This window comes from Parus major, chromosome 7 (assembly GCF_001522545.3).
Source record: "Parus major isolate Abel chromosome 7, Parus_major1.1, whole genome shotgun sequence".
Lineage (NCBI taxonomy): Eukaryota > Metazoa > Chordata > Aves > Passeriformes > Paridae > Parus > Parus major.
In genome coordinates, this window is record NC_031776.1 from 19276114 (window position 1) to 19290716 (window position 14603).

Consider the following 14603-nt stretch of genomic DNA (forward strand, 5'->3'; position numbering starts at 1 on the left):
GTCATGAAGCCTAGAACCAGCCCCTCTGAGCTGTTAGTCTGGCTTTCATATTACCAGAGTACCTAAATTGTCCTTGCTGGAACATCAAATAAAAATTAATTTCATTCTAATCTTCACCAGTTTTCTGTGTGTTTCAAGCAATTGATGCAACTATTGAAGCATTTTCAAATTATAACATTAGTAGAAACAGGTGCACTGCTTTTGTTGGGTATTGAGAGAGACCAAAAGTAATACAGGAAAATTGTTCATGTTAATCTGTGAGCTGTCTATGGATTTCTCTTTCACTGATTGAAGCATGTACTATTAAGCTGGAGTTAGATAAACATGGAAAGCACTCACTTCAGCAAATAGAAACAGTTTTCTGTGTTTTATTCTGTGTTTTCAACAGCCTGGCTGTGCTGGGTACTGGATTGGCACTGACTCAGCTCAGCTCTGACTCTGGGTAAATAGCAGAATCTTCTTTTCCCTTGCATATGCCATCTCTTGATTTTAGTTTCAAGCCTGTAGAAGTGAAAGACTAACACTTATTCAGTCATGCCACGTACTTCAGGAAAACTGGATACTCCTGCAAGTTATTTTGTCTTTGCCTGTTGCTCAACTCTCAGATGGTGAGAGCCATCTCCTTTCAGTACCAGCTGAAAACAAAACATGAGGACACCAGCAAAGCAACATCAGTGTCAACAAATCAAGACCAATATTAAAGTCTACTAATGTGAAAAATTAGAGATTAAGCAAAGCGTATGTCAGTGTTCACCCAAGTCTAAGAGTTCTGTGTAAGTGGCAAGTTTTACTGTACTTCAGCCGTGACTGATGTGATACTGTGTGAATAGCTACTGTGTTTTCCTTAACTGTACCTACATTATTCAGCATGCTTATCATGTGCACTATTTTGACCAACTGCGTATTTATGACCATGAGTAACCCTCCAGACTGGACAAAGAATGTAGAGTAAGTTGCACATTATTTCAATATATCTTTATCTATTCCTCTAGGAGTTACCATGCCAGTAACTGCAGTGCACGATGTGCTAGCAGGGGCTAACATGAGGCACTATGCTTATTTCCTCTCTGAACTATGTAGAAATGTTGAATAATTACTTGAATCTCATTCTAGTAGCACAATAGGGTAGAAAAACGATGAAAATAGTTTGCAGGCAGCATTATACTGAGATTCCACCAGTTTTCTCCATGGTTTAGCACCTACCCAGTGTTTTTAGCCTTCCTTACACCATAGAATTAGTAGCAGAACCATGGGCTATCATATGTTCACCTGTTAAGAGAAGCATACAAGCAAAAATATTACTAAAGTGAGAATGAGAATTCACTGCATGCTTGCATCCTTCCCTCTTTAGAGCCAATACCAGCTGTTTTACGTGTTAGTGACTCACACAGAATCCAATAACTTATGCTCACAGCTTTCTCACTTCACAGTAAACGACCTAGTACTGCATACTGTTAAACTGAATCTCACCTATAAATTTTAATATGTTATTTATTTTATGGATTTATTTATTTTTATTTACGTCCCAGATCAGGACTGATGTACTTCAACAGCACAACTAATGCATGTAAACACACAAGTATCTCTGATTAATATAATGCATTTTAGAAGAAATTGCTTATTTACTGTTTTTCTTCTCCAGCTGTGAAATAAGAAACCCTTTTATGTTATCATCATATTTTTGTCAGAATACCAATGCAAAATATTCTACCTCTTTTGATTAAATTTCCCTATATTTTTCAGGTATACGTTCACTGGCATTTACACATTTGAGTCACTAATAAAAATCATTGCAAGGGGCTTTTGCTTAGAAGATTTTACTTTTCTTCGAGATCCATGGAACTGGCTTGATTTCACTGTCATTACCTTTGCGTAAGTTCTTGTTTTTTGCTTTTTCCTGGAAAGAGAAGGGCAAAAAGGGCATGAAATTAGTATCGATGCATACCAATTTTGTTAAATAGAAAATGGAAATTCTTTTATGGACTTACTTTTGTCTCAAACAATTTTCACTTTCAAAAATGCATATTTTGATGTAAACATAAATACTGCAGAAGCCATTAGTACAGTTAGTATTAGAGAGGCTAATTTCATGTCCTGCTTTTTTTTTTTTCTGAGCAGAAAAGGAGCTTCCCTTTGACTTCATTCTCCAAACTTACCAATCTAGTCTAGATAAATTTTAGGCTTTCAAAGTAAAGTCAGTGCGATTCACTTCAGAGACATTTAATTTAGCTGAAGGCTCTGAAAGTATATTAATGCAAGGCAAACTGCAGTGAAAGGTAAACCTCTGACTGTTGCTATTTAAGTTTTTGCTAAAAACGCCAAAGCGGTCTTGATGAAAGACCCAAGTAAGTAGCATAAACTTTGCCTAAATTCTGAATAACTGTGATTTAATCCTACAGGTATGTAACAGAATTTGTAAACCTAGGCAATGTTTCAGCTCTTCGAACTTTCAGAGTATTGAGAGCTTTGAAAACTATTTCTGTAATTCCAGGTAAGAAGTAACTGGTGTAAGGTGTTAGGCCCCTTTTACCTCCCAACTGTTCCTTTTTATCCTGTCATTGTGTTTGTGTGTGAACTCCCCTATTACAGATATGTGACAGAGTTTGTGGACCTGGGCAATGTCTCAGCGTTGAGAACATTCAGAGTTCTCCGAGCTTTGAAAACAATATCAGTCATTCCAGGTGAGAGCGAGGTTAAACACTGAGGCTGACTTTAACTCACTGAAACAGAATTCATATTTTTTAAATATAAGTCTTATTTTTTTCCACAAAAAAAGCAGGAATCAGTAGATATCAGAATTCACTGAAATCTCTGATTCATTGCTTTTGAAAATGAGCACTTTCCTTTTGAAATCAGCCTTTGAGTTTAACAGATTCTTGCATGAGACATTGCAGTACACAGTGTGTGTGGTTTGCATCGTACGATGTCAAGCTTTCTTCTCCACATCCAATGAATATTAGTAACCCTGAAGTTTTCTTACCCATGTGTATCCTACCTACATGATGTTATGTGGTATTTGTTGTGAATATTTGTGCCTAAAAAATAAATCTGTTTGAAATGTTGACTTACTAAGAAGGTGAAGGAATAAGATAATAAAGAATAGCATGGGTGTTGCATGGGGGATTTATTATCTTAAAAAGCTACAATTTTCCAAACCATTTCCAGTTTTATAGCATTAAATTTGAATCTTATTTACTGTTGAACAGGCTTTTTACTATGGTCTTCTAAATCTAGTATGTTATAAAACTGATAGTAGTAAAGGTTTGGAGCAAGATGTATTGACAAATGAAAAGAAAGAAGATGTTTATGTGAGATCAATGTACAGCATGAACAAAAAATAGTTGCTTGTTTTATCATTACAACAAGTTGTTTTGAAATATATGCAATTCATTCCATTCACAGTTTCAAGTGGACATAAATTTCAGCTATTTATTCATTTTCACAAGTGAAAAAGCTCTTCACAAAAATGTTGTTTCACAGACATTACAATCATGTATTTGGGCTTCTGCATGAAATCTATAACTTTACTGGGAGACATTGTCATTTTTGTGCTTTGAAAAAGTTTCCAACATCAGAGTAAAAACTCCTTTCCATTTGCAGGCCTGAAGACTATAGTGGGAGCCCTGATTCAGTCTGTGAAGAAGCTCTCGGATGTGATGATCCTGACTGTGTTTTGTCTGAGTGTATTTGCACTGATAGGGCTGCAGCTGTTCATGGGCAACCTGAGGAATAAATGCCTGCAGTGGCCTCCAGAAAATTTTACTTTGGAAACAAATATTACTTCCCAGCTAAACAGCACCATAGGTGAAAATGGTACATTGGTTAATTCAACAGTGACTCCGTTTGACTGGAAGGGGTACATTGAAGATGAAAGTAAGTATTGTCTGCAGAATTCTCACTGAAGTGGTTTGTAGCTGACCCAGTTCTTAGAAAGAAGGAGCAGAAGGGACAATACAGTTTGTTAAAATGGAACAGAAGAAATATTTTCTCCCTCATGCACCTGCTCTAAAGGCCTGCATGGAAGAGAGAACAAGTCTTGCTACTTGGTATAGCTCTTTTTCTCAGCTCCATCTGCCAAAATCACATCTCCCCTGAGACAGAAAGGTGTCTTAAAATTACTTAAGAGTCTTAAACATTTTCCATTCTGTTATCCACAGCAAGATGAGCAGCATCATGCTATGCCCTTTCTGGCAGATATCAGAGACTTCTGATATGCAGTGAGAAGTCCAGTGATGAAGTCCTCAGTAATTTCACCTTCCATTTATTATTTTTTATATTATTATTATTATTATTATTATTATTATTATTATTATTATTATTATTATTATTATTATTATTATTGTTATTATTATTATTATTAAGGGGCATTGAGGTCTAAGAGATTTTTCTGCTAAAATTAATGCTTATTGTTCTTATAAACTGCAGCATGATCATATAAAATATTCCTTATCGTTAATCAGTTTCTGAAGTATTTAGAGACTATTCTTGTGTTTTCATGCCCTGTTCTGTCCGCTTTCAGTCTTCTTGTATGCTAAACAACACAGGTTGTTAACCATTTTCTTCTACAATGTATTTTCTAAATGTTGATCTCTCATTTGGATCCTTTCTTTTTCATAATCATGCTTCTTAAAGTGCAGGACCCACATATAAGCATTTCTACTCTACATAGGATGTACTAAGTAGGAAAGAAGTGGTAGCATATTGACTTCTATTTTATCAATCCTATATAGATTGCTGTTGTTCGCAATTGTACTATTGTTCAGCCTTTATCTACCTGCTCCTGAGTCTTTTAGAGACTTTTACCTCACTGAGTTTTCAGTTTGCACTTGCACAGTTTATTGTTCCAGCCTGAACAGCACCATCTCTCCAGCTGGCCAGGACCTTTGAAAACGTAACTGTTTCCTCAGACTCACCACTATCCTTATCAGATCAGTGTCATTTCTAAATTTGATAAGTGTTCTTCTATCCTCTAGATTATTTAAAACCTTAAAGAGTAGCAACCTCACACAAACTTCTTCAGACATCATTTAGTGCATCTTTTCACTTTGATAATTTCCCAAAGAATGATTTTTTCAACCAGTTTTGCTGATACAGAGCAATCTGGAAAACCGAGGGTGGATAAAGAAATGCATTCCAGTACAGTTAAACAAACAAAACAGGACAAACCTATCCTAAATATCAATGCTCAGAGTTCATGTTGAGACAGGTTTTCACAGAGACTGTAGGTGATGCAATACATCATCTCTAACATTCAAAGTTACTTTTGGAGTAAATTAAGCACTAAAGGGGAGAGAGAGAAAATGAGAAGAGATCACAGTGAATAGCTGCAAAGAGAAGTCATGGGGTCCCAGCTAAGTCTCCTCCCTTGGGTATCCATTCCAGTGCAGCAGTGATCACTTTTCCCACAGCATCGTTGTGGTTTTCATCAGCATCTCCTCAAATTCCCTACAGCTTGCTCCTTCTTACAGTGCTATTAGCACTAATTGAAGTGCCCTTTGATCAGAGTTGGTGCTGCACGGCTGGCTGGTTTTTAAGCTTGTACATGCATGTTATTAGGTCACTTAATATAAACCAAAAGCCACAAGAAAATAATAGAAAAAGGAAGAGAAAGAGAGGTGAATCTCACACCAGAGACAGTTGCTTCCGGTGAGCACCTGCTGTGGCAATAATGTGTTTGCAAGTAAAATGTCATGAGAATAAAAGTGGCATGAAGAACATGAGGACAGAAAAAATAATGCCACAGAGGCTCTGGAAAACACTGCCACAGCAGTTTGTATTTAAGGCTGCAGGGAAACTGAAAGGCAGGATATAGAAGTGGAATTGGAAAGCCCTTAACAATATAGAGGCTGAGGCACCTAAGGCACTCTGGGGCAGCCAGGACTGAATAATTAAGGCTAAAACTCTGCAGCTAAAAAGCTAAATAATATCCTGTTCACATAAATAAATTATTGACTAGGAAAACAGAATTACCCCTGTGTTGAGCATTGCTGCAGCTGCAACTGGAATACTATATAAAGTTCAATTTAGATAGAAAGTTGAAAAAATGGAGGAAGTTCAAAAAAGAGCAGAATGATTAAAGGGTTGGAAAACATGCTTTATACCAAGATAGACCAGGAGCTCAGCCTACTTAGCACATCAAAGAGAAGGTTTAAGGGGTGATGTGATCACAATTTAAAGAAAAAAATCCATTGGGAACAGAATTTTCATCATAGACATATCTTTGATCTAGCAGGCAGAGATATAACAGGTTCAATAGCTGCAAGTCAAAGCCAAATTTTGAATAGAAGTTAGACAGCTTCTAACTGTGATCACACAGCTAATCAATGACTATGATGGATTTCCATCTGAATTTCTAAAACTAATCTTTTTGTAAAACTCAGTTTAGTTGAACATGTGAATTCATGGAGATACCATGCCATGGGATATGCAGTCTAAGCAGTCTCCCAGTGAAAACCTAGACTTCAAGGCCAAACTTAATTTCCTGACTTTTTAACCAAGAATTTATAAGCTTAAGTTCTGATTTCATTTGATTTAAAGACCTGAATGCCCCTGAAAATAAAGCTCAATTTAATTAGTTCCAGGAAGTACTTTATTGAATGGCTGCATGAGCCTTTGGTATATTTACAGAACTTCATATGTATTATGAAATTTATAATGAAATTACAAATCTTATTATGAAGTTAATAAGGTCGTCCTTGCTTACCAGCAGTTTCAAAGAGAAAAATTACCTTCTCACAGCTTCCTGCTCTCTTTTTGCATGTGGGTGGGGAGACAGAATACAAAACACAGCTGCTTCACAGGGCAATAAGCTATTCTTTAAATGCAGCTCAGAGCACTGCAATGGCAGTGTCTTTTGTAGGAATTATGGAAGTTATTATGCCATTAGTTGTGTATACTTCACAGAAAAAGGAATGTAAGCCCTAATTTTATCACTGAGCTCATTTTTGGAGACACTGTTTAGAGGGTCTTTATGTAAGAATTCCTGTCATTAATGAGTCAAACACTTTTTTCCCCCCCATTTACTTTTCCTAAGGTAAGAATTCTGATAAACTTAGATAAGCTGAGGTTTGTCTTAACAAGCTTTCCATAAGCAATTTTTTTCTGAGAAAACTTATCTCACAATCTATATTATGAAATAACAATTATTCTCTATGCTTCTTTCATTTTACCCTATTCTTACTCAAAGAGCTTTAATCTTGCTTTAAGTTAGATGTTCACCTACCAGGGAGCTTTTCCCATTTCCCAATAAAAGATGAGCTAAACTTACACCACTGGTGTAATGAGGGATTTTTCACTTTACTTTGGTGAAACACAATTCAAAATTTTGCATCTAGATAAGGGTACTTGCTTATACTGCCCCATTTGTGTGTTATAAAAGTTTTCCTATGATGATAATATTTTGAGCCCTTGCCCAAGTGTATCAGTGTACTCAGAGTGTGGCTCTAGTTTCTGTGGAGCTGGCAAGTACAGCACCCTTGCAGGGCACATCTTTTCCGAAGCACAGAACCTGAATGCAGACCTGTTGTAGCAGTTCAGCTCAGCTGGTGCGGTGCTGATCAGGACTGACTGCTCCATTTAAACCATATCAAGGCAGGTTTGAATTTCTCCCAACAAGCTGTTATGTTCCAGCATGTTTTAATCAAGATTAGCTGACATAAGGCAGAATAAGGTTTGCTTCCTAAGGGTCAGCTGTGGCCAGCATCCTGTCAGCTTTCTGTTTACAGCTGGGTTTTAGCACAGAGCAGCTCTGCAATGCATACCAGCCCAGGGCCACAGCAGCCACACACAGGGCTGTGCAGTTGGCACAGCACAGGAGATTGTTCCCTGTGGGATGCAGGTACATCATTAGACACTGCAAATGAGTCTTTGCACTGAAAAGACACTTTGCAGTGTCAGAACAAGGTCTATGTACAGCTTAAAGTCTCATTTTTCCAAATGGTGAATTTTGTTCACCGGATGGAGTGATGGAGCTGGCCCAGGTACTGTGTCCCTTCTTGCAGCAAATCAATACGTGCTGAGCCAGCAGCTTGTGACACCTCCTCGGACTCAGAATTCATCACTGCCTGTAGTAGCCTGGCTTGGGCAGCACAGGCAGAGTCAAGCTCAAACTCACCTGCACTCATTTTCAAATGAGATTATTTTAAGGGAATCTAACAGGACAGTTAAGTGGAAAAGAAATCCAATGGGGTTTGAATCTCAAGGAAGCATAAAAGGTACCACCTTAATTCTAAAGCTGCTACAATTCAGAGGTGTTTGAGCTAGGAAGGTGCTCAGAGGAGCATCATCATTGCCCCTGCCCTGTCCTTACAGACAGCCTGAGGCAATAGTTTTGGATTCCATCAGGAATGTGACACATAGTCTGACCCTGTATAAAAAACATCCTTATGCCTTTGAGATTGAAATGTCCTTTAACAATGGCATTACTGTACGGACTATGGAATGGTTGGTTACAGGGTGATTTGGTGGAACTTACCCAATTTATTTTAATAAGGTGTTCAATAATTTAGTCATGTACTTTTAAAATCTTACTTAAGAAGTTGTGACTTCTGCAGTAATTATTTCTGAGTTAAATTTAGGTGTATGGCAGGGCCTTCATGAAGTCAGTGGGCTACAGCTGTGTGCACACCCATAACCATCAGCACCACTGGCAGATGGGTGAGTTTTTGCAGGGTTTACATATTAGATAACTGTCACAAGTGTTTGTGAGCAACAAACTGAAACCTCTGGCAATACTGATCAAAGAGTTTTGAAGAAATTATGAGAATCTTTTTTCAGACAGATTGTAATTATTGTAAAAAACAACTGTATATTATTTCACAGAACATGATTTAGTTCAGTGATCAGACAGAAGGGAGAATCTACATCCAGAAGCATTTGACAGAATTTTTAGTAAATTTTGACAGTTTAACGGTGAGTTTTGTGAATGATAGTACTTAATGAAATTCATAATGTTATTTGCTCTAAAGTTGTTGCCAAGCTGAGAAAATAACACTGCTTGTTTAAATTGGATCAGAAATCACCTTAAAACTTTTAGAGATAATGGCTATATTTTGAATTTTATATTTTTTTTAATTCTTTCTGAAACAGGTCATTTTTATTTTCTGGAAGGGCAGAACGATGCTCTGCTCTGTGGAAACAGCTCTGATGCTGGGTAAGACCGAATTTCATCATATTATTGCACTGTGTAGAAATTAGGTCCACGTTCCATAGATGAGCAGTTCAAGTGGGGCTTATTTTGAGTGACCACTTCCTTTCCCATGAGAAAGGCTTTAACACTGGGCTTAGGATTGGTGTTTGTGATCAGAGCTCAGTGGATTAGTCAGGTAAACTGGATGTTTGCATGATGAATGAGTAATTTTGTGTTAGTATAGCTCCTGCCTGGTCAGTAAGTAGCAGGAAGAGCAATACCTGATAGGGAAACCTGGAAAAACATGCTATTTTGCAGTTCTGACTGCACATAGGAGTGCACTAACATCAGCAGTTGATAATATTTAAATGACTAAATAGGTAATGTCCAGTTTGTCTTTGTAGGCAGTGCCCAGAAGGATATACTTGTGTGAAAGCTGGCAGAAACCCCAACTATGGCTACACAAGTTTTGACACCTTCAGCTGGGCTTTCTTGTCGCTGTTTCGGCTAATGACTCAGGACTTCTGGGAAAACCTTTATCAACTGGTGAGAAATTTTAAATGAAAAACAGACCAAATGTGTTTGTATCAGTGATGCAAAAGGACTACAGTCAATTTTCTTATCTGAATTTTAACAGTATGGAAAACAGAACTTCTGTTAACATACACTTCCTTATAAATGTATTATTATTTCCAGACTCTTCGTGCTGCTGGGAAGACATACATGATATTTTTTGTTCTGGTGATTTTTCTGGGCTCTTTCTATCTGATAAACCTGATCCTGGCTGTGGTTGCCATGGCCTACGAAGAACAAAATCAAGCAACCCTGGAAGAGGCAGAGCAGAAAGAGGCGGAATTTCAACAGATGCTGGAACAACTGAAGAAGCAACAAGAAGCAGCCCAGGTATCATTTATGGTGTAGTAATGCAGGACTGCATGCGAGTTTACTATTCAACTTCTGCTTTCTGAAATTGGAAATATAAAGCACCCTGTTGGTCTTTCAATGACAGAGATAGCTCAGAGGTTTTTCTATTGTGCACTGAAGAAAAGTATTGTGAATGATTCAGCCATCAAAAAGAAATATTCAAAACTAGGTATAGGTTATTCACTATGGTTTTCTAGTCTAGTGTCATTAACAGTCTGGTAAACTTCTGCATTTAAAATTTACTCATGAAGAATGTGAGAAGTCCATGACCAGCACATATCTTGAGTCAACTGATTAATAATAATTAGAAGAAAAACCTAGGGAGAGGATAGCCTATGGAAAGTGTTAAGATCTGGGTCTTTTGGAATTGAAATTACAAGTAAATTAAAGAAAGGAAAACATTATGTCGTGCTTTCCTCAGTGATTTAAATTTCTTCTGCATCATGGCAGGCAGCAGCAGTGGCAGCATCAGCAGTAACAGCATCTGCAGAGTCCAGGGAGCCCAGTGCTGCAGGAGAAGCAGGAGGGCTCTCAGAAAGTTCCTCAGATGCATCAAAATTGAGCTCAAAGAGTGCAAAAGAGAGGAGAAATAGAAGGAAAAAAAGGAAACAGAAAGAACAGTCTGGAGGAGAGGAAAAAGATGAAGAGGAATTTCACAAGTCTGAATCAGAAGACAGCATCAGAAGGAAAGGTTTCCGATTGTCTATTGAAGGCAATAGATTGACATATGAAAAGAAGTATTCTTCTCCACATCAGGTATTGCCTATAGGGTTTTTTTGGTAAAATCTTATATTTAAAGCATCACAGGCTGTTGCAAAACTACTTTAGTCTTCTTGAAGTACAGTAATATGATTCTACTGCATAAACAAAGGAAATACTGATACTTTTATTACCGTAATTCGTGTTGCTAGTGCTTGAGAGGAAGTGCTGTAGCTGTTAGATTGCCTTGTAAAATAAATGCTCAGAATTAAATGTAACATCATATCTCTGTTCTTCTAATAGGATTATTTAAAAGTCACATGAAAATATTCTCTGATTGATTTTGTAGGTTTCCTTTTAGCATGATTATATATTACCTAGACGTGGTAAAATGCTACGGTATTTTTCTGTTATAATAGCCTCACATTTTCCTCCATCATTTCAATGATGTTTCAACCAATGTTTGATCACTATGGACAAGATGCTTCATACATGAAATAAAGTGCATGTATGGACTTCCTTTTTTTCTTGGTGGGAATTATGCAACTGATCTGTTTGGCAGCTTCAGCTGAAAAAGGAGTGTTCAGCACTGGTTTTGTATTAAGAATCCATGGACAGTGATAACGTCTGTCTGCAAAGTATATCTCTGATGAAACACATGTAAAAATTTCACAGCAGCATGTAGCTTCCAGGTACCATGGTTACTCTCATTTAAGAAAAAAATAAAACCAATGCTAATCTAATAACAGTGCTAAGTTTGTGGATTTCAGCTAATAAGCACATATTTTGTTTGTCCGCAGTCTTTGCTGAGCATTCGTGGCTCCCTGTTTTCCCCAAGGCGCAACAGCAGAACAAGTCTTTTCAGCTTCAGAGGTCGAGCAAAAGATGTAGGATCAGAGAATGACTTTGCTGATGATGAGCACAGCACCTTTGAAGACAATGACAGCAGAAGAGATTCTCTCTTTGTGCCGCGCAGGCACGGCGAGCGGCGCAACAGTAACATTAGCCAGGCCAGTAGGTCATCCAGGATGCTGGCAGTGTTTCCAGTCAATGGGAAGATGCACAGCACCGTGGATTGCAATGGGGTGGTTTCCCTGGTCGGTGGACCATCTGTTCCTACATCGCCTGTTGGACAGCTTCTGCCAGAGGTGATAATAGATAAACCAGCTACTGATGACAATGTAAGAAAGTTTTAAATAGCTTAGGCATGGTGGCATTTCCTTACTGCACCAGCCAGTGTTCTCTACAGAATGGAACCCTTGGCAATGCTTCCTGGTTGGTCAAGCTGTGAATGCTCCTGCATCTTGTAAAATCTTTACTAAATAAAACAGCTAAAATAGGTTTGCAACCTAAGCATTTACTTACAAAGATTCTCATAACTAACAAATGCAAGTCACAGTTTCCAAGTAATAAAATAATAACATACATGTTCATTAAAATGCTATGCTTCACTGTATTACTGTGCCATACTTTCCTTTAGCTCATCTAAAGGTCCATCTAGCTATTGTAGACATACAGTATTTTGATATAATACGATATGTTGACATACAATGGAAAATATTACACAAAAATGTTATATAACTACAATCAATATGATGCTGTATTACCACTATCAAAATTAGCATAATTAGTTAATTTTGATACAATTCTTTCTTATCAGACTGGTTAAAAATGTAAGGAAGTTTAGAATTCCTTATTACCACTTATTTCTCATTCCTATATATTTTCCATCCATTTCTGGTGGAGTATTGTAGTATAGACAATAGTTCATTGCAAGATCACAGTTCAGCACATACTTCCAAAAATTAAAATGTCTTTGTGAATATATGTGCAGCACATATTGCTGCCATTCTCTTACCGTACACAAGGTAAGAGAAAATGTCTCCAAAAAATTTATTGTTTAGTCCAAATTTGTCTACTCTAAGACTGCTAAAAAATACTAGCATGAGGAAGCATGAGGAAGTCAGACTTTTCTTACTTGTTACAGTTTGATTAGGGGAAAAGGCTATTATGTTACAAACCCCAGAATATTCTGTCAGCAGGAGCAAGGAAAAAAAATTACGGTTTGCAAAATTTTGGGCAATATTTTGAACTCGACCCTTTTCTATTTGTTAAAATTTGTTTAAATGTTTAAAGACTCTACATATCTTGAAGAAAAAAAAATGCAAAAAGTAAGTAAATAAACTCAATCTTGAACTGTAGGTACCTATGACCTAATGCCTTTCTAAAATTATTTTAAAGATACTAAAAAGTAATAAAAGTCCGACATGATCAACTAAGAAGTGCACGGAGCACGTGTCCACGCTAAGACACTACTAACAGGCTTATGTAGTATTTGCTTATCTGGCTGTTTCTTCAACGTGGTCTCACCTACTGTCATTCTCTGTATAGGGCACCACGACAGAACCAGAAATGAGGAAGAGAATATCAGGTTCTTTTCACATTTCTATGGACTTCCTGGAAGATCCAGCTTTAAGGGAAAGAGCCATGAGTATTGCTAGCATCCTCACAAACACTGTGGAAGGTGTGTGCTATGCATAGCTTAATATTTAATCCTATTTTTCCCATGGATTTCTGAGAATTTGAGCTGAAACTTGAAAACAGATTTAAAGTAGCTGAAGTACAGGTAACATCCAACAAACTGACACATATTTATCAGTACACTCAAAGCTCTTTATTTATTAAGTTTATTACATAACTAAGCATTAAAGTTATTACATAAGAAAGCATTTCTATCTCATTGTTTTGTCACCATCTAACTCATGTGCATGGTCATAATTGAGTGGATGCTTATGCACAGTAATTAAAAATTTATTATCAGACACAAAAAAGCCACCAAATATTTTTCAATCACATTCAACTATTGTTAAAACAGATATGCAATTTTGCAGTTTTATTTATTCAGTTATTCTGTAAAGCTATTCTACATGATCAAAATGTTTATTTTCTTGAATCCAGAATAAAAATTTTCACTTAAATGCTACAAATTTCTGAATAAAAATATTTACATACTAGAACAGTAGGTGGGAGAAATGAGCTGAAGTGTAATCAAGGAAATATTAAATACATAATACAAACTGATGCATAAATTGATGCTGATTGGCATAGTGATTGGAATACAAAGAAGTTGTGCTTGACGGGTAAGCTTTGAACATAGCAAATATATTCAATAGAAATTTTTTAAGACTTTTCTTAAAAGTCCTGTGTAATGGGGGCTTAAAAGAGGTTAATCAGTACCAATACAGACTGAAAACCTTACTGGTACAATTCATATTGGAATAAGGAATGTTAGAGAAATCACATAGTTACATATATAAATTTTCTTTTCCCCACAGAACTTGAAGAATCAAGGCAGAAATGCCCACCATGTTGGTATAAATTTGCAAATATTTTCTTGATCTGGGACTGCAGTCCACATTGGTTAAAAGTTAAGCATATTGTCAACTTAGTGGTAATGGACCCATTTGTTGACCTGGCTATTACAATTTGCATTGTTTTAAATACACTCTTCATGGCTATGGAACATTATCCGATGACGGATGAATTCAGTAATGTACTTTCAGTTGGAAATCTGGTAAGTTTGTTGGGGTTTTACGTTCATGATTTGGGAGGAAATATGCCTATAATAACTGAAAGGAGAAGTTTTAACAGCTTTTTGGATATTTATTGGCCTTCGGATATAAGTATCAGAACATTTTTGGAAATTTGACTGTCAACCCTGACTCATGTAGCTTAGGATACTGTAAAATCAATATACTGCTCTGTTCTGCAAAACCAAATTAAAAATTTAAAAATTGGCTCCAATGCTACATTAAGTAAAGTCCATCTTAAGTAGAGTTTGATTTGTGCAAAC

The 14603-nt window shown here is 36.8% G+C and overlaps 1 protein-coding gene across 6 annotated transcripts in view; it reads left to right on the forward strand.

Moving 5' to 3' along the window:
• Window positions 1–14603, forward strand: part of LOC107207489 (sodium channel protein type 1 subunit alpha) — a 91200-nt gene that overhangs the window by 38425 nt on the left and 38172 nt on the right. For 3 of the 6 annotated variants that reach the window (XM_015634684.3, XM_015634683.3, XM_015634685.1), the window contains 11 exons: window positions 859–948; window positions 1744–1872; window positions 2590–2681; window positions 3601–3873; window positions 9088–9151; window positions 9532–9673; window positions 9824–10030; window positions 10502–10807; window positions 11551–11931; window positions 13142–13274; window positions 14086–14324. In XM_015634684.3, the coding sequence (XP_015490170.1) occupies window positions 859–948; window positions 1744–1872; window positions 2590–2681; window positions 3601–3873; window positions 9088–9151; window positions 9532–9673; window positions 9824–10030; window positions 10502–10807; window positions 11551–11931; window positions 13142–13274; window positions 14086–14324 (2056 nt within the window). Of the gene's footprint in view, window positions 1–858; window positions 949–1743; window positions 1873–2399; window positions 2492–2589; window positions 2682–3600; window positions 3874–9087; window positions 9152–9531; window positions 9674–9823; window positions 10031–10501; window positions 10808–11550; window positions 11932–13141; window positions 13275–14085; window positions 14325–14603 lie in introns of all 6 variants that reach the window. The other 3 variants (XM_015634686.3, XM_015634688.3, XM_015634687.2) reach the window with 3 other exon arrangements.